The sequence below is a fragment of the Nerophis ophidion genome, linkage group LG04 (assembly GCF_033978795.1).
Source record: "Nerophis ophidion isolate RoL-2023_Sa linkage group LG04, RoL_Noph_v1.0, whole genome shotgun sequence".
In the NCBI taxonomy this organism is placed as follows: Eukaryota; Metazoa; Chordata; class Actinopteri; order Syngnathiformes; family Syngnathidae; genus Nerophis; species Nerophis ophidion.
In genome coordinates this window covers 29,901,773-29,926,573 of record NC_084614.1, presented here as the reverse complement: position 1 = coordinate 29,926,573, position 24,801 = coordinate 29,901,773, and the positions used below count along the sequence as shown (strand labels likewise).

At 38.7% G+C, this 24,801-nt stretch overlaps 1 protein-coding gene across 1 annotated transcript in view; it reads right to left on the bottom strand.

Annotated features, from left to right (window-relative positions):
• The window catches only part of LOC133551270 (roundabout homolog 1-like), a 260,933-nt gene that overhangs the window by 6,051 nt on the left and 230,081 nt on the right, over positions 1-24,801 (bottom strand). The window contains exons 13-25 of the mRNA XM_061897817.1: positions 23,701-23,822; positions 22,448-22,682; positions 19,362-19,483; positions 19,005-19,176; positions 14,142-14,339; positions 12,339-12,365; positions 8,539-8,578; positions 8,254-8,408; positions 7,804-8,157; positions 7,618-7,740; positions 7,388-7,523; positions 4,557-4,709; positions 1,317-1,672 (exon numbers count right to left, since the gene is read on the bottom strand). Of these exons, the coding sequence (XP_061753801.1) occupies positions 1,317-1,672; positions 4,557-4,709; positions 7,388-7,523; positions 7,618-7,740; positions 7,804-8,157; positions 8,254-8,408; positions 8,539-8,578; positions 12,339-12,365; positions 14,142-14,339; positions 19,005-19,176; positions 19,362-19,483; positions 22,448-22,682; positions 23,701-23,822 (2,193 nt within the window). The remainder of the gene's footprint in view (positions 1-1,316; positions 1,673-4,556; positions 4,710-7,387; positions 7,524-7,617; positions 7,741-7,803; positions 8,158-8,253; positions 8,409-8,538; positions 8,579-12,338; positions 12,366-14,141; positions 14,340-19,004; positions 19,177-19,361; positions 19,484-22,447; positions 22,683-23,700; positions 23,823-24,801) is intronic.

The following is a 24,801-nucleotide window of genomic DNA, read 5'->3' as shown; positions in this document are numbered from 1 at the left end:
GTAAAGAGAATGTATACATAGTGATACATTAAACATCTAATAAATAACAAAAATATATCTTCATAACCTCTTAGTGCTGAAATCAACTGCATACATAAAACCGATTGTGATAGTAACGGAGTTGACCAGAGTGCTTTACGAAGTAGTCAAAGAATAATAAAGTAGGTCACTGTCTCATGTTTACAAACACAATATTTCTCTCTGAGCAGGAGATGAATCTGCCGACAGCAATACTGTACATAAAGGCCTACACAAAATTAATGTAAAAAACTACTTTTGCTTCATAATTTCATATTTGGAAAATTATGAAATTATGCCCTCTGTCCTCCTTTCTTCTTCTACAGTGTTTTACTTGCATGCCCGAGTCCAGTAAAACTGCTTCTGGGTAAACTTGTTATTCTTTAAATTTAAAACACTGCCATTATTTAAACCTAAAAAAAGAACCAAAATCGTAAAGAAGAGAAGCGATAGTTAAAACCTTTGAATCACACAAAAACAAAAGTGTACAATAATATGAATATTGTCACCAAAAACACCCACCATAAATATTGTATTCTTTCAATGTTTGTATTGATTTGTTGCCAAAACTTGTTTCGGTGCCAAAACAACTTTTTCTACAATGTCAAAAATGTTTTTAAGGACTCCTTAGCGGGCCCTTCAGGAGTCTAATAATAAATAAAGAAGGGTGCCACAAACAAAATCTTGTTCATATATATATATATATATATATATATATATATATATATATATATATATATATATATATATATATATATATATATACATATATATATATGTATATATATATATATATATATATATATGTATATATGTATAATATATTCCTATTAACCTATGCTATTTGTAATATTCCTACTAAATTATGCTATTTATATCTAACTCAAATTAGATTATACACATACAATCATAGTCATTGGGCTAAAACTGCGACCTTCCATCCATCCATTTTCTACCCCTTGTCCCTTTCGAGATGGCGGGAGGTGCTGGAGCCTATCTCAGCTGCGACCAAATGTACTAAATTGAGTGCCATCATGTCTCAGGTTTGCTGTTAGAATTATAAAGTTCCTTGAATCATTGCATGTTATGAAATATAATGCTGCGTTGCTGTGTTTTCTCAGTATAACAAGAGGCCAGTGATTGACAAAAGCAGTTGTTGCACATTCTGGTGATTCTTCTTAAGTACAGAACTGTATCGAAAATCAAACCCTTCTCATTAAAGCATCTCCAGAATTTCAACAATTCAAAATGTATTTTTTTTTAAGTAATCAGACTAAATAGGTCTAGCGTCATCTCACCTGATTCCTCCGGGTATTTGCATGTATGCACAGCTTCTGCCTGGTTGAAATCTCCATCTGTGAAGAAAGATCCTTCCGAGGTGCTGACAATGCTAGACCTGCCTGACGAGATGTTATCCTCAGACGCTGAGCCCCAGCTGTTAACCATGGAGCCTGTGACTGATCTGTCCAGTTCCCCCGTGCTGCAGGCAGGGGTCTGATCCAGCCTTTGGAGAAGCCGCTTGTGTGGGGAGTTGTGGTGTAACTTTTGTTTGTGCTGTTGGTTTTGGTGCCAATGGGGGTGGTTTTCATTAAGAACTGTCTCCTCCTCTGTGTCGTCTTCTTGTCCATCAGTGTCCAGGCACAGGGGTATGTAGCTGTGATTGTTAGAGAAAAAGTAATAGTTTGGGGCCTTTTTAGATTATAATGTCAAGTTTTCCTTTACCTCCGAGTGTAATTAGAATTACATAATACGAATAGTAGTAGTAGTGCATCTCGTGGGCTGTTATCCTCCCCAAGTCTTTTAAATCTCTGTTTCTAACTTTAATTGAGGGTCCCTGAATGCACCACAGTTATGGGCAATGCATTGAAAAAGTGAAACTTGTACATAGCTTTCTCCGATGCTGCCACAGATACTGTATATTTATTATGTTTTTACTTTCCTTATCTCCTTTGCTTTACTTGTCACAATGCTGGTTGTGTGTGCATGTGTGTGTGTGCCTGCTGAAGTGTGTATGTCAACACTTAAAGATGACGTCTGATGACGTCATGGCATCCGTATTGAGCAGTACCGTCCGGTCAGGGAAGGCAGGGGAGGCAGTGCCTCACCTGTGATCATGCAAATAAATATAATATATATTGATAAAATAATTGTAATTGTTAGTTTTTAATTTTCTTTAGCTTCACCAATTTGGATAATTTTTTCTTCAAAATCGCTGAATTTTCGCAGTCCCTCGTAAACTTCTCTGTCTGCTGTGCGGCCAGAGCGCGTTCTTGTCTGGTGTGTTGCTGAGCGTTCAAAACGGCAGAGAAAAAAGTTGGAGGTGAGGCAAACAGTTCTCGTGTCTCAAAATAGGGGCGCTCATGATCAGAGACATATGGTGGCGTAAGCGAGTCAATTGGCGCAGCGAGTAACATGTTTTGTGTGTTGGTTGAGCCATCAAAATGGCAGAGAAAAAAAGTCAGCTATAAACCTTACCGCACGTCACTGGTATTCAGCGAGGTGTTTGCTAAGTTTGCCGCTTTCCAGGTAGAACGAACCATTTTGCATTTTTGATAGGGGGTTTTAGGTAGTCTTAGATATTCTTAATTTTATTCAAATAACATTATTATTGAACTTTGAAGGTTATATTAATTTTGACATTTGTTACGTTTTTTTTTTATAACTTACATATTGAAATGACAGAAAAAAAATATTCAAGGTGCATGTTATATACATCTTCATAGTTTAAAGTACCAGTAGAGTTGAAAAACAAGTAGCCTCTACATTAAATCTATTATCATACTGTATATATCTGATTTATGACACCAAAAAACTTCTAAAGTTTGCTAATAAATAAATATGATTAAAATAGTATTGATTTCACGGAGATTCCCAAAGCATTTTTAGAGATAATAAACTAGCCACAGGTGATCTGAGACGTAGCATTAGGAACCAAAGATCCCTTCCCCATCAACAAAAATGCTAATTAAGTAGATTTTGTGAGAGCCAACAATGATTACTTTGAAAAACATTATGACCCGGAATCTTGTATTTTTGATCTCGAACACAATGAGGATGAGCAATAGGTTTTAGAAGCTGAGTGCTTAACAAATGCAGCTTTATTGAAACACTGTAGCATCAGCAGCATTGCTAGTCACTAAACATACAAACTAACCATAATAAGCCATGATTAAACAAACAATTACTGTGATATTTCTACACACTGGGATGCCGACTCGCAGGACACTTACATAATTATGTTTAGATGAAGATTCATAATCCTCATGAAGGGTTAAACAAAGTTGCAGCAGCTAATGTCTATTGGCCGTGTCGGGGGATATCAAATTTGACCAGCCTGTTGGTCAATGGCCACTTTTGTCTACTACCTACCATTTCTACCATGAATTGATTAACGTGGACCCCGACTTAAACAAGTTGAAAAACTTATTCGGGTGTTACCATTTAGTGGTCAATTGTACAGAATATGTACTGAACTGTGCAATCTACTAATAAAAGTATCAATCAATCAATCAAAAAAAACAGGTGAGGTATGCATGACTTTCTAATCTAGAATCTAATTTTAGCAAGTTTGACACGAGGCAGAAGCAGCCACCGGCTCAGTGTGTCAACAATAGCAGCATAAGCTAGCATTAGCTCACTGCTATCAAGGCGCTGCTAAAATAGGCCATCTGCATTGGCACTTATATTAACAATATCACTCATATTTGGTTAATTTTCAGGTCACCACATTTAAATGGTTTGTGGTTGTTTTTAGAAAAGGGTATGATGAACGCAATTGAGGACCCCAATGCATTATAAAGCCAAGCATATGTGTTCTTGTCTTATATGAGAAGTGTAAAGTTAAAGTAAAAGTACCAATGATTGTCACACACACATGAGGTGTGGTGAAAAAATGTGTCCTCTGCATTTGACCCCTCCCCTTGTTCACCCCCTGGGAGGTGAGGGGAGCAGTGGGCAGCAGCGGTACCGCGCCCTGGAATAATTTGTGAATGATAAACATCTCTTTCCAATTTTTGCGCATTTCCAGTATGACTGGTCTAATAACATAGTCAGAGTGCAAAAGTAATCCCATTGTGAAGTCAATCGATGGAAATGGCCAAAGTTATTCACAGCGGAATACTCAAAGCGTCTGACTGAATTTGTGGCATTTTGTCATGTTTAGATGGTATTTTCATAAATTTTGCGGATTGTAAATACAATTGGATATGGTTTAATGGATACAATGAAACACAAATAAGCATATAATGTTGACTTATTTTATCACTTAAATGTGACGTCATACAATTTTAGTAACAACAAATATTATAATTTACACATAATTAATCCTAACGCACATAAAATGTGTGCTGCAGGGTTTTTATACACCTTGGATACAACAAAAAAACATTTATACACACCTCCCTGACAGTGTGAATCAATAATTATCTCACCCATTGCAGAAGTGTTTTTCCATCTTTCGTTCTGGATCTCATTAGAGTGTGCAGCTGTGCAAAGTTGTCATAGAAAAATAGTTGTGTGGTGTCAATTAAAATGGTTACCTGAGGTTGTTGGTTACATTGTGCACACCATTGCTCATGGCTCCCTGCAGTTGGGTTGTAGGTTGGTGACTGTAGGGCACCTCAGTGGGGGATGAGGTTTCCCCTCTAATTGGTGGAGTCGAGCAGGTTTCTCTTCTCTTCTCTACATCAGAACTGGCAAAAAGAAAACTGATGTCAAAAAAATGGCTTAATGAATACAATTACTCTGACTTGTTTTACCGGGGCCCCAAGCACAGAGGGGCCCCTGGATTTGTGAAGGTTGAAGATTTTTTTTTGGCATCGTCATTTTTAAGTTATAAAAAAACAGTGTCCTCATTTGCTGCAAAAAAAAATATCTCCTTAGTTTTGAACTAACATGGGCCAAGCATGGTTTTGAGTGTGTTTTGACATTGTTTCTCGACAAAGCTGTAAACAAAAATGTTAGTTACAAGCAGCATTGCCATTAGTTGGTGTAGGAAATGTCACAGTGAACCCAGCAAGAATTGCCCAAAACATCTGGGTATTAAGTTTGCTTATGTATAAAAACCTGGTTTAAGATTAAATATATCAAGACGGACGTTGATGTGGTAATGTGTGCTGCATCATGCCAACTTCATGATTCACGTACGCACATTCCGGCAGGCTGTGGATACTTTGGTGACACACAGAGGTAGTCGTTTGGGTTTTACCAACATTTGATTTCAGCAATGTAAAAAAAGGTTTAGGCAAGGACAGAAAAAAAAAGTTTTTGACAATACACTTAATTATTTATATTAATATTTGTGTGGATGTCTCTTCAATTATGTAGGCAATCAATTTGCCACCTACTGCTGTCCCAATGTGTTTCTGTGACTCCAGCTCACACTTGGCCAGTCGGGCGGACAGGAGCTACAGGGGGTTGCAGCACATTAATGCCACCGGAGACCGGGTAGGAATGACCTGCCTGTGTGTCACTACAACGGCTGCTACAGCAAGTCATCTCCTGTGTTATAATAATACATTGAGTAATCAAACAAGAGTTGACAGCGCTGGCATGTTTAAATGTAAAATACCCCGTTCAACAAAATATACATAATTTTCACATTGAATAATCTGAAGACAAATGAACATTGCTGTCCATCCATCCATCCATCTTCTTCCGCTTATCCGAGGTCGGTTCGTGGGGGCAGCAGCCTAAGCAGGGAAGCCCAGACTTCCCTCTCCCCAGCCACTGTGTCTAGCGCCTCCCGGGGGATCCCAAGGCATTCCCAGGCCAGCCAGGAGACATAGTCTTCCCAACGTGTCCTGGGTCTTCCCCGTGGCCTCCTACCGGTTGGACGTGCCCTAAACACCTCCCAAGGGAGGCGTTCGGGTGGCATCCTGACCAGATGCCCAAACCACCTCATCTGGCTCCTCTCGATGTGGAGGAGCAGCTGCTTTACTTTGAGCTCCTCCCGGATGACAGAGCTTCTCACCCTATCATTGTGGTAAATTACACAAATTGTATTTATATTAGGGATAATCAGAGTCACCAGCCTCTTCTGAAGTTCTACGTACTATTGTAGCGAGGGGTGCAGCACTAATTTCAGTTTTGGAGACACGGCAATGAGTGGCTGACAATCGTTTTCTCCAAACATGAAAAATAAGCACCTCCTACTGACTTGTGATTGGCCAGAACGTGCTGAGCTCAAGCACAAGGCTAATTTCTTCTTCTTCTTCTTCTTGTTTTATGCTAGAGCACTCAAGGTTAAAGGTGCGTTACTGCCACTTACTTTTAGTATGAGTTGAGTATTTATAAGAGGGCGGGGTCTGGGCGTGGCCACCACGCAGACATATGCGGTGAATTTCAAGTTCATTGCGATGTAAAAAAGAAATGCGCTTTGATTTGTGCATGTGCACACTTCAATGAATCTGAGTTTTTACTTGCATACAATGCTTTCTGGATTGGAAAGTATGTCTATTTTTAGTATGAAATCTACGGCCCTGGGATTTACTTGCGAGCATTAGTGTATAGCTAGAGATCAACATAACTTTGTTTTCAAACAATGGGTAGGAAGTAAGTGATTATGAAGGACATTGCAGAGATGAAGTGGATGATATGCATTGAATTTAAGAAATAAATCATCAAAAACATGACCAAGTGCATCGCCAACTTGGCAAAGCAATTTGAGCACATCACTGCGAGTCTGCACCATACTGAAGCAGAATTAGTCTAACGCCAGCGAAAGATGTTAAAATAATATCTAAGCAGTGGATATTTATCCATGAAAATTTGGAAAAGCTGGTGATGGTGTGTTTGACGGAGAAGCAGCTGGAAGGAGATACTGTAAAAATCCACTCTCCAAGGTAAATGCTGTAAATTATTGTTACATTATTTCGTAAATACACTGTAGTTTTTATGACTTCCTATTGTATTGTTTTTTGTTTTACAATGTTTCTTTTCTAAAATAGTTTATTTTCAAAGAGCATGTTAAAAGGGAATAAGCAGTAGAAAATGGATGGATGGATGGATGTTAAATGGTAAAATGATGCTGTTTTAAGCAATGAAAATGAAATTACTTGCAATAGGGAGAGGCTGATATGAAATACAAGTGTTTTCGAATTAAGACAGGACCAACAAAGCTCGTAAATTGAGGTGCTACTGTATTTGTACGTGTATTTTAGGTACAGACACATTCCATCTCCTGAACCAAAGTATTACTTGAGACCAACTGCAACGGCATAGATAAATTAAGCTTTTATCCCTTCACTTTTTGCAGGTTAGGTTTGGTTTATCCAACTATTATCTCCATAACAAAAACAGCCTCTGAAGCGGTTTTGAACAGAATAAGTTAAAAAATCAGAATAAAAACAGATACGTTGTATGTGTGCACCTTTTCTCCATGGGGAGGCTGTACTCATCCCCGTTCCAGGCAATGGCATGAGGAGGAGACAGAGCATCTCCCCAGCTTACAGAAGTATGTTTCGGCGTCTTCATGGCCCGCAGGCCTTTCTTCTGATTTTGACTTCCTGAGAAATTAGTAGAAAAGTCAAAGTTTGCGCCTTTTTACTTGATTTTGTTTCAAACTGGTCCAGATGTAACAACCGTAGCCCTGAGCCTCACCTGAGGTGCTGTTGCTGCCTCGGTCTGAGCTGTGGTGCGACCCTCCTGTGCTGTGATCTCTCTGGTTCTGGTTATAGGGGATGGTTTTGTGATGGAGTGAGCCTTCATTTACTTGCGCATGATCTGAAAATAGAGCAGTGTGAAAATTTGCGAGGCTCCTTTTTTTTTTTTTCCAATCAATTTTACCTTTGTTTAGCTGGTGTTGCTCCATGATGTTGTATTGCATCTGAGCAGCCATTTCTTTTGGGAGTGGAGGTGGGTTTGGGGGCTGATTCCAGCACGGCACGTCCATGGAATCCAAGGCATGCGCCTTGTTTTTAATGCTGGCTTGAATAAGTTGGGTGGTAGCGTACGGGATTGGCTCGTAAGCGTCTGATGAATCTCCTCCCGGGCTTGCATAACACAAGTTGGAATTATTAAATGTCTTGATCTCATTGAGCTTGTTGGAGAGGTTCACGTCAGTATAAATAGCCGTCTCCAAGCCAAGCTGTCCCCCATGTTTGTTGTCTGGGTGCTTTCCATAGTTAGCAATGCAGTCGGCTGAGGAGAACACACAAAGGAGGTCAAAAAAATAACAGTTACAAGCCGTCTTGCTTTATTAGAGACACAATATCTCAGTGACTGACACACACTAACCTGGTCGGCTGTATGTTGTCATGTTGCTGTCACTGGTGCCGTTGCCATTATTGCAGCAGTTGATGCTGCAGTCTTTGTGATTGGCACATGTGTTCGGCCAATTATCTGGCAGCCACAGCTGGTTCAGTGGTTCGCTCATGCCGAGAAGGCCAGGTCTGCAATGAGAAGGTGCACCCTTTTGGAAACATGCTCTTCTCATATCACGCAACATTTACAGCAGGTAGACACTGCCTCCTGGTGTTATAACAATGCAAATGCAGTGTGAGTACCAAAAATACCACTTGCCTTACAGCGTTGCACACAGATTCTCCTCTTTGATATGCAACTGCAACAAAAAATGAAGGGAAAAAAACGTTCATTCCTGACAAGCTGTCACAAACAGTTGCCAGCAGCAAAGAGAAAATGTGACAGACAGGAAAAGTCTAACGGGTGTACTCACTTTAGTTGGGGGAATAAAGTATGGTTTCATGTGCATGGAGACAACAACAATAATTGTCTGAGTCTTTAACGCCTCCATTTATGTTATCTTCCAACAACATCAGTAACAAAACGAAACAGTAGTTTAATGCATCATAATTTATGTTTTTGAATGCATTTGGGGTGGAAGAACCATAGCCTCCCTGACCTCAACCTAATGAAACATCTTTGGAAAGCCTTTTACTGGTCCAACATCAGACCTCTGAAATCCTAATTGTGCTTCTTGGTGAAATCATTAAATGTATCCCAAATTTGTGGTCTATATATTTTTAGATTTTTTATTTTTAAAAATAAAAACATTGTTTTATCTTATCATTAGAAAATTAATAAATACAATTATAATAGTCAAACTGCGATGAGGTAGCGATGTAGGTTTGTACGTGAGATAAAAATGATTAATAATACATTCAAATTAGACCAGTAAATGAATCATTGTATGGATGAAAATGACTATATTTAATCTAATAACATTAGGCGTGAGTAAGTAAGTTTCACTCCTCATTAATTTTTGGTTATGTATTTGTAGAGGTTGCCCTCTAGTGGGTTCTGCAGACAACCACAGACTGCCAAGAGAACCCAGATTTCAGGGTACAACACTGTTTTATTTTTATAAGACATGCTAAGCTTTTGCTTTCCAGCAAATTGTCTTTTTCTCAGTCTGTTTCTCTCTCTCTGGCTTCCACTCCAACCGCCGTGTGTCATTCCGGCTGCTGCTATTAAAGGCGACAGGTGATTAGATAACAAGGCCCACCTGGGCCATTTACTCACCTGTCGCTGTATTTGAGGCCCGTCCTTGCACACCCCATTCTGCGGCAGGCCTGCAGGCCACGCTCCCCTCCACAATAGTGTTTTAATTTTTTATGTTTTCATTGTAAAGTATTTATTTCTATATATGTACTTTACTGTATTATTATTTTTATTATTTATTATTTTTTCACTATTTTTTCTTCAGTTTTTTTTAACATGACCAAAAAGAACTACTACTACTACACATGTTTCATCATCTGAATGAGAGTCTTTGCTTTATTTCTTTTTTCTTCCTGTCAAGTGTGCATTCTTTTTTGTTATACTTACTGTTTTTTCTCCTTACCTGTCCCTTATGGCCAATCAGGAGGGTTAATCATCCAGTGTCACCTTCTGTTCGATGACGGTATTATTATCATGTGTATGTGTCACAGTTTTTTGTCCGTGCCTGAGTTCCTGTATTTTCCATTTCTGCTACCTAATTAAATGAACTTTTCTGGACTTCACCTATTGTGTCTGCATGCAGGGGTCATGCCAATATCAGCCAAGCGGTATAATAACAATATTACTTCAGTTTGCATTTATTTATTAATTTTTTCACAATGTTTCTGTCAGTTTTATCTATTACATTATTCTGTATTTTTTAATTACTTATGCCTAATGCCTATTTTTTCATACTTTTGAATTTATTTTTAGTGTCATGAGAACTCACGACCGATTGGATTGATATTTTTATCTAACTTTTTATTTCCTGTCCAGCGCTAATATTGCCTGTCTGCCCTCCTTCTCAGCCCCTTTAAATATAGATTAAGCGCTGATTCTCTTCACTGTCTCCTGATTAGTGATTTGATGGCTCCATCTATCCATTCATTTTCTACCGCTTATTCCCTTTGGGGTCGCGGGGGGCGCTGGTGCCTATCTCACCTACAATCGGACAAGTCGCTACCTCATCGTAGGATTAGCTATAACTAATCACATGCCTTGCATTGCCAAAGTTTTTGTTCACCTTGTAATAAGCAAAAACTCATTTATCATTATATACTTAAAGATAAAGGTACTTTTTACTTGCCTGCTGTCTCTACATCTTGGGGTCACACCGCCTACGAGCATGTGGCAACATAATAACACTTAAGGCCTGATTTACTAAACGTTAGCGTGTACTAAAACGTGCAAACTTTATAGCCCCCTCAAAGCTGATCTACTAAACATATGCAAAATCAGCAGAATAAGGTGTGCAAATATTATAAACGTGCAATGTTATTTATCAACACTCACCGTTTTGGAAGCACTGTTTTCTATTTAAAAAGCACGCACAAACTGACAGGGTTACGTACAGAGCTGTGAGAGAGGAGTGCTTGTGCTGCAAAGACACACATTGGACAGAGAATCCTGCGTTCTACTTGTACGTTTCAACATATTTACATGGTCAGAAAAAAAAAAAATTAGACACAATGTCTATTTAGCAACTTCCTTTTATATTATCATAGCTGTGAGATGACTTATGGGGCTGATTAAAAGGAATCAAATTGATGCTTTTTAGTGACGTTTATTTTTTTTTAATGCACACGGCTGTGAGAAAGGGCTGCTTGTGCTGCTAAGACAAACGATGGACAGAGAATCCTCTGTCCAACGTGTATGCTTTAACATATTTGGATGGTCATAAAAAAAAAGCATTAGATATGTTGCAGGTGTTGTTTTGGATTTGACTTAGTCTTGCTGTTTGATAGTACAATTGTCCTCAACTATAAAGAGGGGTACAATGTAATCTGTATTTAATCATTGTTATTTAGCAGCATACTTTTATAATTTCATAGCTGCTAGATGAATTGAGGGGCTGATTAAAACAAATTCAATTGATGCATTTGGTGTTATTTGATATTTTCCGAATTGACTTTTGTTTTTTTCCCCAAATAGAATACGTATTGTAAAATATTTCTAATATGAATAAAACTTCTTTACGTGTACATTTTTTTAGCGTCTTGAGCATAGAGTGGGCCGCCATCAAATAAGTGTAGTTTCGGCGTAGAAAAAAAAATTAAATTAAAAATAAATGTATATTTACTTTGAACTGTGTCTAAAATGCCCATAAAAAGTAGAAGATGTCACTTGCATATTTGAAAACATGGCAAAACGTCATAGGTAGGACCTGATCTAATGAATGCATAGTAAATGAGTGTCTTCATGGTGATGCCATGTATAGTACACGCAAAATCCTCATTAAAAAAAAAGTGTTGTGCGCCAAGACACAATTGCACACACAGTCTTAGTAGATAACACGCAACACACCTAATAATAGCACACACCATTTCATAGATTGCACACGCTGTTTAGTGCATGGTATTTGGATCTTAGTAAATTAGGCCCCTAATGTATTAACCAAGGCACTACTTACACGATAATATTTTGTAATTGTTTTTTTACCTTCTCATATTCGATGTCCTGTTATTGAGTAGGCTATACAAACAGAACCCTAAGATCACTTTAATATTTTTTCTATTAGGAACGGGTGTTGTATATATGCACAAAATACAGGAAGTGATCAAACTGTTATGATTTGCTGAGACTTGGAGAAAATGTAGCTTCTTCTCTGTTAGACATTATGAATTGTACAAGTGTAAACATGCAAAGTTCTACGATTTAACTTTGTTAAACATGTTTAAAATAAACTCAACCATTACCAACGGGCAATAAAACCCCATAGACAAACTACAACAAAACTGTGGTCATCCATGGTCTCCTATTTTCTCTTTCTTTAGGCGCCTTGATACTTTTGTCCACATATGTGGAATCTTGATAGATAAGGGCCATAATGTTTGATATAGTCAAGCTCACAAACATTTGCTGACAAGTCGTATGGTACTCACCTGTTGGTGTAAAGGTGAACGATGGCACTGTGAACAGACAGTAAAAAAGTTTGATTTAATATAATTTCTACTAGTAACATTAGATGTTCTGATATGTAAAACTCATATGTACGCTGTGCTGTGCATCATAGGCGCCGATCTACATTCCGCACAGTGGGTGCTCGGTGTGTGCGTGTATTAGTGTTGTCCCGATACCAATATTTTGGTACCAGTACCGATACCAAAATTATTTCAGTACTTTTCTAAATAAAGGGGACCACAAAAAATGTCATTATTGGCTTTATTTTAACAAAAAAATCTTATGGTACGTTAAACATATGTGTCGAATTGCAATTTAGTCCTTAAATAAAATAGTGAACATACAAGACAACTTGTCTTTTAGTAGTAAGTAAACAAACACTCCTACTTAGTCTGCTGCAAATGCAGTAACATATTGTGTCATTTATCATTATATTGTAAAAAAAATTTAAGGACAAGTGGTAGAAAATGTATTATTAATCTACTTGCACATTTACTGTTAATATCTGTTGATTTCCTCTTTTAACATGTTCTATCTACACTTCTGTTAAAATGTAATAATCACTTATTCCTCTTTTGTTGGATACTTTACATTAGTTCTGGATGATGCCACAAATTTGAGTAGCGATCCAATACCATGTACAGTAGTTACAGGATCATACATTGGTCATATTCAAAGTCCTTATGTGTCCAGGGACATATTTTCTGAGTTTATAAAAATAGTAAGAATTTTTTTTAAATGAAAGAAGATTTTGTGATGTTAACTAATATCGTTGTAATTATAGTAGTATCTACTACATACGCTATTGTACGTGGTATCATTAGAGTGAATGTTAGGTGTAGATCCACCAATGGCGTTAGTTTATATTGTGGTGTCCAGGAAGAGTTGGTGCTGCAGGGAATTCTGGGAATTATGTTGTGTTACAGTGAAAATATTCTCCCAAAATGTGTTTGTCATTGTCATTTAGTATGGTTTCACTGTATGGCACATGTTTATGATAGTGTCGGCATTGTTCATACTGCCACCCTTTGTGTGACATGTATGGCTGTTGACTAAGTATGGCCTTCATTAACTCGTGTGCAGTGTGTTCAAAGTCAAAATGAGTACATCATTTATAGTTAATTATCGGGCACAATGAACTCTTAGTTAAACATTGTTGACTAATATATTATGTAAAGCAGGTCAAAATAGCCACAAAATTAACAACAAAATTGATTTTTTAGAAATTGTTTTAAAGATTTGAAAGTTGCCATCAATCCCACATGGATGCTTGCCATTGTTTGTGGGTGCCCGGTGTCAAGCCAAATTTGTGCACACCTGCGAAGTCCACAGGTGCGCCGGGCAGTTTTTTGGCAGGGCTGCGTCATTGTCAAACCAACGTGTGTGTGTGTAGCGAGAGAGAGACCGTCCACTATTTTTAAAAGCTTAACTCACCAAAATTTAAACTACTGATCTTATTTGTTTCATCCTGCCGTTTCTCCACATTTAATAGCCTAAGACAATATATATCACAGTAACTTTAGTATGATACAGTTTTTCTTTTAGCTAACAATATTAGCAAATCCACAGAGTCCAAACACATCAATGAGGAAATGATATATTAAAGCATGGAAAGGTCACCCTTCTAAATGTCTACGTTGGGTTTCTAATCAAATCTGAATGCTTTAGACTGAAGACAGTTCAATTCAATATATACAATTCCCTCTCATATCGCATTGTTTAATACTACTGAAAGAAGCAGTAGATGGTAACATTGGAAAAAGTATAATAATATAGGCTAGTACCTTTCCTAATGCCGGTGTATGTGCTGCTGAGGCCGCTTCTCTTCTTACGGTGACGGTACAGCAACACACTGAAGACCATAAGGACCAGCCAGCAGGTGGCGCCAATGCCTGCAATAAAGGCTGGTTGCCTCACCACATCAGAAATGTGTGACAATGTGTCCTTTTCTCCACTCAGATCCATCATTTGGCCGGCAGAGTCTAGGAGAAAAAGGTTATAAATGACCAAAAATATTAACACATATAGTAATGTACTGTAGTTAAATATACAAGATTACTGAGGTAATTTATACTCCAATTTTAAATTTGTCATATGACATTATGCAGAATATATTTCTAATTTAACACTTTTCTATGGATGAGCTTGGTGTAGAATTACTTTCTGGAGCATATGCTGTAGTGGATTGTGTTAAAGTTTTATTTACACACATTGTATATACATGGTTTATGTACTTTATTCCTGTTCCTATATTTTTTCACTGAATCAATTTCAACTGAAAAAAATAATAGTGACTATAATGAATAAAGCAAAACCTGTTCTGGAACAGGGCTTCACGGAGAGGGGTTGGTGCGTCTGCCTCACAATACAGAGGTCCTGAGTAGTCAGGGTTCAATCCCGGGCTCGGGGTCTTTCTGTGTGGAGTTTGCATGTCCTCACTGTGAATGCGTGGGTTCCCTCCGGTTATTCCGGCTTCCTCCCACTTCCAAAGACATGCACCTGGGGATAGGTTGATTGGCAACACTAAATTGGCCCTAGTGTGTGAATGTGAGTGTGAATGTCGTCTGTCTATCTGTGTCTATCGGTGACTTGTTCAGGGTGTACCCCACCTTCCGCCCGATTGTAGCTGAGATAGGCACCAGCGCCTCCGCGACCCCAATGGGGAATAAGCAGTAGACAATGGATGGATGGATGTTCTGGAACAGTAATTCATAACCTGGGTTCAATCGAACCCTATGGGTTCGGTGAGTCGGGCTCAAGGGTTCAGCGGAGGTCAAAAGACACCCGACTCATCGTGTAAATAAAAACTTCTCCCTATCGGCGTATTATGGATACGGCAACAGCTGACTGATTTGCAGGTGTGTAATTTGTTTTGAGTTCATGCACTGTTGGTTTTGTTGTTTGAACAAGGTGATCTTCATGCACGGTTCATTTTGTGGACCAGTAAAAAAAACATGGTAACACTTTAGTATGGGGAACATGTTTACCATTAAGTAATTGCTTTTATTAACATGCAAATTAGTAACATATTAAGTACTTATTAATGCCTTAATCGACATGGTGTTATTATAACCCTAACCCTGTAACCCTGACCCTAACCAAATAACTCTAAATTAAGTCTTTAATACTTAGAATACTAAAGTGGTACCAAAAACATATAACTTTGTCTTGAATTTGAAAATTAAAAAAACATTTTATTTTTCGGTGAATGCACATATGAAACTGATGAGGTTCGGTACCTCCAACAAGGTTAAGAACCACTGTTCTAGACCACAAATCACTTCATATTCTCTACTGCATGCTAATGTTACCATATCTGAGTTATTGTGTATAAATATGGGGAAATAACTACAAATGCGCGCTTCATTCACTAAATGGGTTACAAAAAAGAGCAATTAAAATAATACATAATATTGGATACAGAGAACATACAAAGCCTTTATTTATTGAATAAGAAATATTAAAATTCAACGATTTGGTGCATTTACAAACAGCTAAAATGATGTACAAAGCAAACTACAACCTGCTACCCAAGAATGTACAACAATTATTCTCAACAAAAGAGGAGAAATACAACCTTAGAGGAAAATGGAATTTAAAACATTTGTATGCTTGTACAATACTTTAAATCTGTAGCATATCTGTATGTGGAATTAAATTATGGAATGGATTAACAACTGCGATGAGGTAGTGACTTGTCCAGGGTGTACACCGCCTTCCGCCCAAATGTACCTGAGATAGGCACCTGCGCCCCCCGCGACCCCAAAGGGAATAAGCGGTAGAAATGGATGGATGGATGGATATTTTTTTTTTTTATTATTGAGACAAACATAATGTATTTAATAGTTGTTTGCTTAATATGGTATATTATTAATTTGTCTGTTAGAGAGAACGAATACATTGGATAACATTTCTATGGTATGAAAAGGGGAAGGATTAAATAAGATCTGCTTCTTCCTACTTCTTTTGGGACGTGCTGTAATGAAACAAATGGAATTGTATCGCATGCATATTCAAAATAACCTGAAACTGAACTGAACTGAACTATTACCGATGTAACTAAAGCAGAACTGCCAACCTTAAATATATTATATGAATATTTACTTTTATTTTTTTTTTTTTAAAGGTGGCATTGGTTATATTTGTATTGCCATCTAAATATGTCTTATTCTGTTATGCTTTTTGCATTATTCATCGAAATTTTGCGTGTTTTTTTGTTGTTCTTTTTTTATTTCCTTTCTACAATTAGCCGCGTGCCAACATACCCTTGCTTTTTAGGGTTGAGCATGACGTGACGTTGACTGTTTAGCTTGTTAGGGTCTTTCTTTTGGAGTGTACAATTATAATGAACGAGAGAAGTAGAGGGTTATTGCAGCTGAAAGTCGTCGATGCAATACAGCACTCATTTCTATTGCAAATGTTGAGCCAAAGTCAGAAGGCTTTTGCGGAAGTAGTCTAAAGGAGTCATATACACACAGGGACTGTTTAAATAAGCTGAACAATCCCAGCTATTACATACAGTGAGGGTAAAGTTTGTTTGCAAATGTATTTTACGCTTTGCAGGTAGAGAAGCTAGATTGTGTAGCCAGTGTGTGAAACTGAAAACAGCTAAATGCGACACAAAGTGTAGTAACTGGAGAACAGCGAGGCACACAAGTATAATCAAGAGTCAGAATGCATTCTAGATACGAAAATTGAGAGCTGAACTCCTTAATATTTGCACCTGGCTCGCTGACAACAAGCTATCCATACACTTAGGTAAAACGGAATCCATCCTATTTGGGTCCCATATCAAACTTAAGAAGGTCAGTCACTTCACTATAAAAGTGGGTGACATTGTTATCACCAGGAAGGATGAGATCACCTACCTAGGTTCCATTCTAGAGGCTAATCTTTCCTGTGAAAAAATGGCAACCAAGGTGATCAGAAAGGTCAACCAAAGAACGAGATTCCTCTACAGAATATCCTCTCTGGTCAACAAAAGAGCCTTGAGGATTCTAGTGGGAACTCTCATTCAACCCTTCTTCGATTACGCTTGCACCTCCTGGTACCCCAGCACCTCCAAAACCCTCAAATCTAGACTCCAAACATCCCAGAATAAGCTAGTCCGGTTACTTTTAGACCTCCACCCCAGATCACACCTCAATCCAACCCACTTCTCCAAAGTGGGCTGGCTCAGGGTGGAGGACAGAGTAAAACAACTTGCACTGAGCCTAGTCTATAAAATCCACTACACCTCCTTGATACCGAAGTACATGTCAAACTACTTCCTTAACGTAAATGACCGCCATAACCACAACACCAGGGGGAGCTCCACAAACCACGTTAAACCCAGATTCCGATCTAACAAAGACCTTAACTCATTCTCTTTCTATGCCACATCAATGTGGAATGCACTCCCAACAGGTGTAAAAGTAAGTGCATCTCTATCTTCCTTCAAAACCGCTCTAAAACAACACCTCCAGGCAACATCAACACTTTACTAATACCCTCCTCCATTCACATCCCATCTCCCCGGATTATAAACAACTCAAATGTACTTCTAATGTATATACTTGTTCTTATGCTATGTGAACTCACTATGTTCTCTGCTGGCTGTACATATCCTACTAAATAAGACCTACACTGTTTCAATGTCCACATGTCTCTGTTGATGCAATTGTTGATGACTGAAGTACTGATATCAACCAAAGCTCCTCATCCCACCCCCCGGATTGTAAATAATGTAAATAATTAAATGTACATAATATGATGATTAACTTGTGTGATGACTGTATTATGTTGATAGTATATATTTGTACCATGAATTGATCAACGTGGACCCCGACTTAAACAAGTTGAAAAACTTATTCGGGTGTTACCATTTAGTGGTCAATTGTACGGAATATGTACTGAACTGTGCAATCTACTAATAAAAGTATCAATCAATCAATCAATCAAAAAGAGTAAGCCCACTTCTCCTTATTTTTTGCAAGCTGCTCTGACTCCCGTAAAAAATATTTTTTTTAATTGCTGATGTAGAAGAGGCCTGACCTCAAACTCCTCCAAACAAAACAAGCATGTAAGATAATGCTTATCCAACAGCAGTGACCCCTAACCTTAGAAACACTATACAAAATAGAAACTAAATATTTTAAGTCTTCCAAGTGTGGAGCAACTCCATTTCCATTTTAGCTTCTTGAAAGTGTGATATCCTCATTAGTTTCCAATAATTATGTAAAATCCCAGAACTGTTTAAAGCAGTGGTTCTTAACCTGGGTTCGATCGAACCTATGGTTCGGTGAGTCGGCCTCAGGGGTTCGGCGGAGGTCAAGACACACCTGATTCATCGTGTCAATACAAATTTCTCCCTATCGGCGTATCATGGATACCCCCAAACAATGTTTCCTCTAATTTTCCATCTGATTTGCAGCCGTGTAATTTGTTGTGAGTTCATACACTGTGTTGGTTTTGGTTCTTTGAACAAGGTAATGTTCATGCAAAGTTCATTTTGTGCACCAGTAAAAAACAGATAACTTTGTCTTGAATTTGAAATAAAAAATAAATAGTTTTTTTTCACTAAAGAAGGCTTCTGGGAATGCCCATATGAAAGTGGTGGGGTTCGGTACCTCCAACAAGGTTAAGAGCCACTGGTTTAGTGTTCTTACCTAACTGAAAGAACGTGACCCCACTCTTGACCCCAGGCCCGGCACCATTGCTAGCGGCGACCTCCACACTGTAGCGAATCCCTGGTGCCAGACCGGGAATGAGCAAAGAGAAGGTGGAGCCGTCGACCGATTGGTTCACGTGATAGCGACTCTCATTACCCAGGCACCAGATCTGTCAAGAAGAGAGGGCGAGGAGGAGACAAGATGACAGTGATTGCCTTGGGGACATATCCGACAGCACAAAGTGGCATCAGTGGCACCTCAAAGACACAGTTTAGACTTTAAATGAAATACACATGAGTGTAAGCGTCATTTGAGGGGTGGCAGAATGTCGGAGGAATGGGCTCTTTTTCCAACCTTGTACTCCTGAATGACTCCAGCCTCCTCCGGGATTGGTGGTGCTTTCCATGATATGAGGATTGCCGTGCCATTGGTACCCTTCTTTGTTACCGTAACATCCTGTGGTGCTCTTTGTGGGGCTATGTTTGAAGGACAGACATGTATACTTAGAGCCTGATCTACCAAGATCCAAATAGCAAGTGCTAAACTCTGTGTACAAACTATAGAATTGTGCGTACTAGCAGTGGGCGACCTACTAAGATTGTGTGTACAATTGATAACAAGTGTAAAAGTGGTGCAGATTGCGCTATTCAAATGAGATTTTGGCTGTGCCCATGGAGACACTCATTTCCCTCCGCATTCATGACATCATATGCTCTGACAGTCCAACCTGTGCTGTTTTGTTATGTTGTGGAATGTGCAGCACACACATAATACGGAACACCTTCGCTGTGCAATTCAGAAGTGCAATTTAGACAACAGAAACTATTTTTAGCATGCTGGAGCTACGCTTTGGGAGGCGCCTGTGTAGTGATGGTGTGTCTGGAATGATATAGATCAGGGGTCTCAAACATACAGGTTTTATTCTGCCCGCGAGATGAGTTTGCTAAGTGTAAAAATGAACTGCCATTTTTGAACGACAGAAACTGTTTCAAATGTGTCCACTAGATGTCGCAATAGCAATTATCTGTATCTCCTGCCGTGAGAGTGTGCGTGACTTCACAGGGCCTGTGTCAACACTTTCGTGTTTGGACACTACATACTTTGCTGATTATTAGTAATAGCATACAAACTGTGGATTGTTACGTTCATGCCTTGATTGTCAAAGATGTTGTTGGTAATGCAACCTGTGACAATTATACCAAAATAAATGCCTGTGATATCTTTACGTTTCACGTTGTACTGATGACTGGGGACACATTTTCTTGGTGCACTACAGTTTGTATCCCCTTCTATTTTATGTCTGATTAATGAAATGAGTCCAAAATCATAACTTTTGTTGAAGATGATACTAAATATGTAGAATATGTAAAAAATCAGTTGAGAAAAATGAATAAATGACATTATTGACATCCTGTCAATTGATATTGATATTATTATGTGTTTAATAACAATGGGAACATTTTAAAACTCTGGCAGACTCAATTCCACCAATTATTATGATGAACATTCTCACATAATTTATTCAGAAATTAAAAATAACGACAATTGAAGATAGAATATTATTAACCGCTACATATAAGTGTACTTGTTTTGTTTCTAAACAATGAAAACAATCTGAAATTGTCTTTGTTTTTAAGTTACCATGCCATGATTTTATCACTCTGGCCCACTTGGGAAGATACTTTCCCCAATGTGGCCCCCGAGCTAATACCTCTCTAGATGCATTTGCATGAATTGATTTCATACAGAAAATCCATTAATAATATGTCTCCTAATATGAAAAAAGGCAAGCAGACACCAAGACAAAGCAATTTGATTCATCTTAATCAGCTCCTTAAGTCGTCCAGAAGCTATACAATTTCAGTATTATATTTTATTCATGACCGTCCACATTTATTGAAACATTGTCTTTTTTTAGCAGCGCAATCGCCTCCTTTATCACATCTATTCGTGTTCTCGTTTGCACATATTTTCTAGACGTGCAAAAACAGCGGATGCAGAACAGTTTCAGCCTTGATAAATCTAATTGCGAGTGCTACATGATTCTATTTGCAGTTCCTTCTGCTGATATTGTGGACATTCTAATAATCAGCATACATATTTGCATATACATGAAGACAGACATGCTTAATGGATTGTGCTATTAAGAGACTTAATCCGCTGTGCAAAAATTTAGCAGATTAGCTTTACACGTGTTTCAGTAGATCAGGCCTTTAGCATCCAAATGTTGTATCAAAAATAGCCATTTCACTAGAGTCCAAATCCACATACCAACTGTTCCTACAATGGATGCATGTCTGACCTAACCAGCATAACACAAACAGAAAAGGTTCTACAACTAGATCCTTGGTATTTTGGCACCAGGAGTCTATTATTCATTTGGGGGCCCAAGGCAAATCTAATCATTGGGGCCTCCCACAAAACAAAAATAACATTGTATTTGTCCATTGGCGAGCCGTGCAATGCGTATCACTGATTGTTTTTTTCTGTAATTGACTGAGAGTTGGGAACATTAATCTACATTTACTAAAAGTTAAGCCATTTTTCAGAGAACATTATTTATATGATGCAAAACGCTTTTCTTGTGAATACCGACGCGTGTGACTGGTAGCAAAAAGAGAGCTCTTGAATGAGACGAGACTCTTGAGTTCCTATGTACCTGCCAAGCTGGCACTACATCTTATCAGACCCTCGGTTACCATTTTGAGGGCTTTAATACTCTATTTTTGACGAAAAGCATCACTCTCCACTTTCATCCTGCATGGACCAGAGCTCTTGCTGCGGTGATCACATACATTTGGTGTCACTAAAAAAAAGTGTAGTCTTAATCAATACGGTTTGCTCTTTTAAAGCATGTGATGTTTTTGATGTTGTTTACAATGCAATTATCATTAAACCATCACACATAGCTAATTAATATCTCAGTTGCAATTAATATGGTGCATTATTATTTAAAGTTAAAGTAAAAGTAAAGTACCAATGATTGTCACACACACAATAGACGTGGCGAAATTACCCTCTGCATTTGACCCATCCCCTTGTTCCACCCTTTGCGAGGTGAGGGGACCAGTTTGGTGGAATCATTTTGGTGATTTAACCCCCAATTCCAACCCGTGATGCTGAGTGCCAAGCAGGGAGGCAATGGGTGCCATTTTTATAGTCTTTGGTATGACACGGCCGGTGTTTGAACTCACGACCTACCAATCTCAGGGCAGATATTCTAACCACAAGGTCACTGAGCAGGCTATCTTTGCTTTGGTAGAATTGTATGGATCAAATAATGCCAAGGCACCTAAAAAAATGTCTCAGGGCACATACAAAACTCATTTATTAATTATTACAAAATTATGGTGTGATTTAGTTCTGCAGTGCATATGATAACACTGTCATCAATACGGTGTTCGAGTCCATATAAGCAAAAGTACAAGTTAGAAATTCACCTTCTTCCAACGTTCTGATAACCTTGACTTCACTGTCAGCTCCCTGGAATTCGTCAAAAAAGGGACGCACTTTGAACTCGTAGATGGCGCCCCTCCTGAGCTGACTGATTACCACGCCGTCCTTCTGTGGGGCACGGACCTCCAGGATACTCCACTGGCCCTCAGGCTGACCGTGTTCAGCAGAGGGCCTGTAGAGCAGCTTGTAGCCCTGGATGTATGGTGACTGCTGCTCAACCTGACACAGGAAAATGCAGAGTTCAATCCCATTGTAAACAGACATTACAAGAATAAGACTAATTGTACATAAATGCAGCTCTTTATGACACATTTCTAATGGATCTCCTTTTTGTGCAGGTTATAGCTTGATCTCAATGAATTTGTAATTAATGTATGTATATTTTTGGGATTATTTTATTTGCCTTGTACTTGTATGCATTTGTAAAGCACTTTGAATAGCCTTGCTTACGAAGTGTGTTCTGTGAATAAACTTACCTTGGTGGATTTAATTCTACTATCTGCCAATAAAAGTTTGCGACACCGAATTCACCTTTTGGCATTTTGCTGAGAAGGATATGGGACACAAATCAAACAGTCTGGGATATATATGGCTATCTGATTAAAAACACAGAAGGCTGCGATTATTTGTTTGGGTGGCCTTTGAAGAGTGGAAGGCACCATGAGGATTTTTCAGGATGTCTAAAGAAAAGAAAATTCCCCAAATGTATGCCCTTCACTAAAATAGAGAATTAAATATTAATTCTAAATCTGGCAAGAAAAAGGCTAGTGTATTAGAGATAATACAACAACAAAAGTATAAGATGACAGAAGATAGAGATATTGAACAAGTGATGTGCCATGATAGAACAGTTGCACAATTACATTCATCCTGTTTGCTGCCACAGTATTTTTTCTCCATTACATCATTTATACTTTATTTACCAGCAAATTACTTTCTTAAATGATTGTATGTATTACTTGCTACATGATCTACTTGACTACATTACAACGTGTATTTTCTGTCTCATTTTGTTTCTCGTCTGTTTTGCAGGAACTAATTACCACTGACTTGGTCTCGCTGATAATGATGCGAACAAAGCGTAACCATGGCAACTGAACTGGCAAAAGACAAAGTCTCCTCAGTTTAGGCAGGAGAACAACCAAATAAGTCTCTGCCACTGTTTTTCAGATCTTAATTCTCAAACGGAGCAAAAATTGTCTGAAGACGTGTCAAAATGACTTCAATGTTCACTCACCAACCAGTGTACCCGGACTGCAGAGGACGACAGGACAGTGGGCATGTTTAGGTGGATCACCACATCCCCTAACTCCCTTTGGATGTGACGAGGGTCTGTTCCCTGCACGGTAGTAGTGCTGTCTGTTGGTACAAAAGAAACAAGAAAATATTCACTAAAAATGTAGGTACAATTTAGATGGAATTTAGAAGTGAAGTGAAGTGAATTAAATTTATATAGCGCTTTTCTCTAGTGACTCAAAGCGCTTTACATAGTGAAACCCAATATCTAAGTTACATTTTTTAAACCAGTGTGGGTGGCACTGGGAGCAGGTAGGTAAAGTGTCTTGCCCAAGGACACAACGGCAGTGACTAGGATGGCAAAAGCAGGAATCGAACCTCCAACCCTCAAGTTGCTGGCACGGCCGCTCTACCAACCGAGCTATGCCGCCCCATATGGCGTCACATTAGTGCCAAAAATCCAAGCGCATAAAAACTGTTATCGCGCGCTGATTCTCCACTTCGCGGGCGCGACACCCTTTTGCGCGCGTGCTGTGCCTTAGCGTGCGCGCAGTGCCATTTTGTGCGCGCGATCCGCCTTTTTGCGCGCGCGCGGTGCCTATATGTGCGCGCTCCATCTCGGTCTGGCATCTCTCCTCACGCTTTCATGTTTGTTTTGGCACTTTGAGGGCGGGAATGGTTAGACGGCCCCTTCTTTCTGATTGGCTCTGAGCGCTGTCAGTCAATGGCAATGTGGCGGCCATCTTACCTCAGGCAGCTGGCCACGCCCAGTACATAGTATTCAAGGAACATGTACTATTTAAATAACCATAACTTGCTCAATTTTCAACTCATTTCCAAACGGTTTGATTTGTTATAAATGTCAGGTTTTCATGGGGCTATCATGGCTGAACAAGTAAGTCTTACACTATTATCTCTCAGATTTAATTTGCCTAATGTATGGAGCTAGCTTTTTTGTTGTTTTTTTAAATACATATTTTTAACTCGGCCATCTGTACTGATCTGGGCTAATATATCATTTTCCATAGTTTGAGTTGCTTGCAGAAGCGTAAATACTTTTTATAGTAATATTAAAACCATACTCATTAACTGTAGTGTTAAC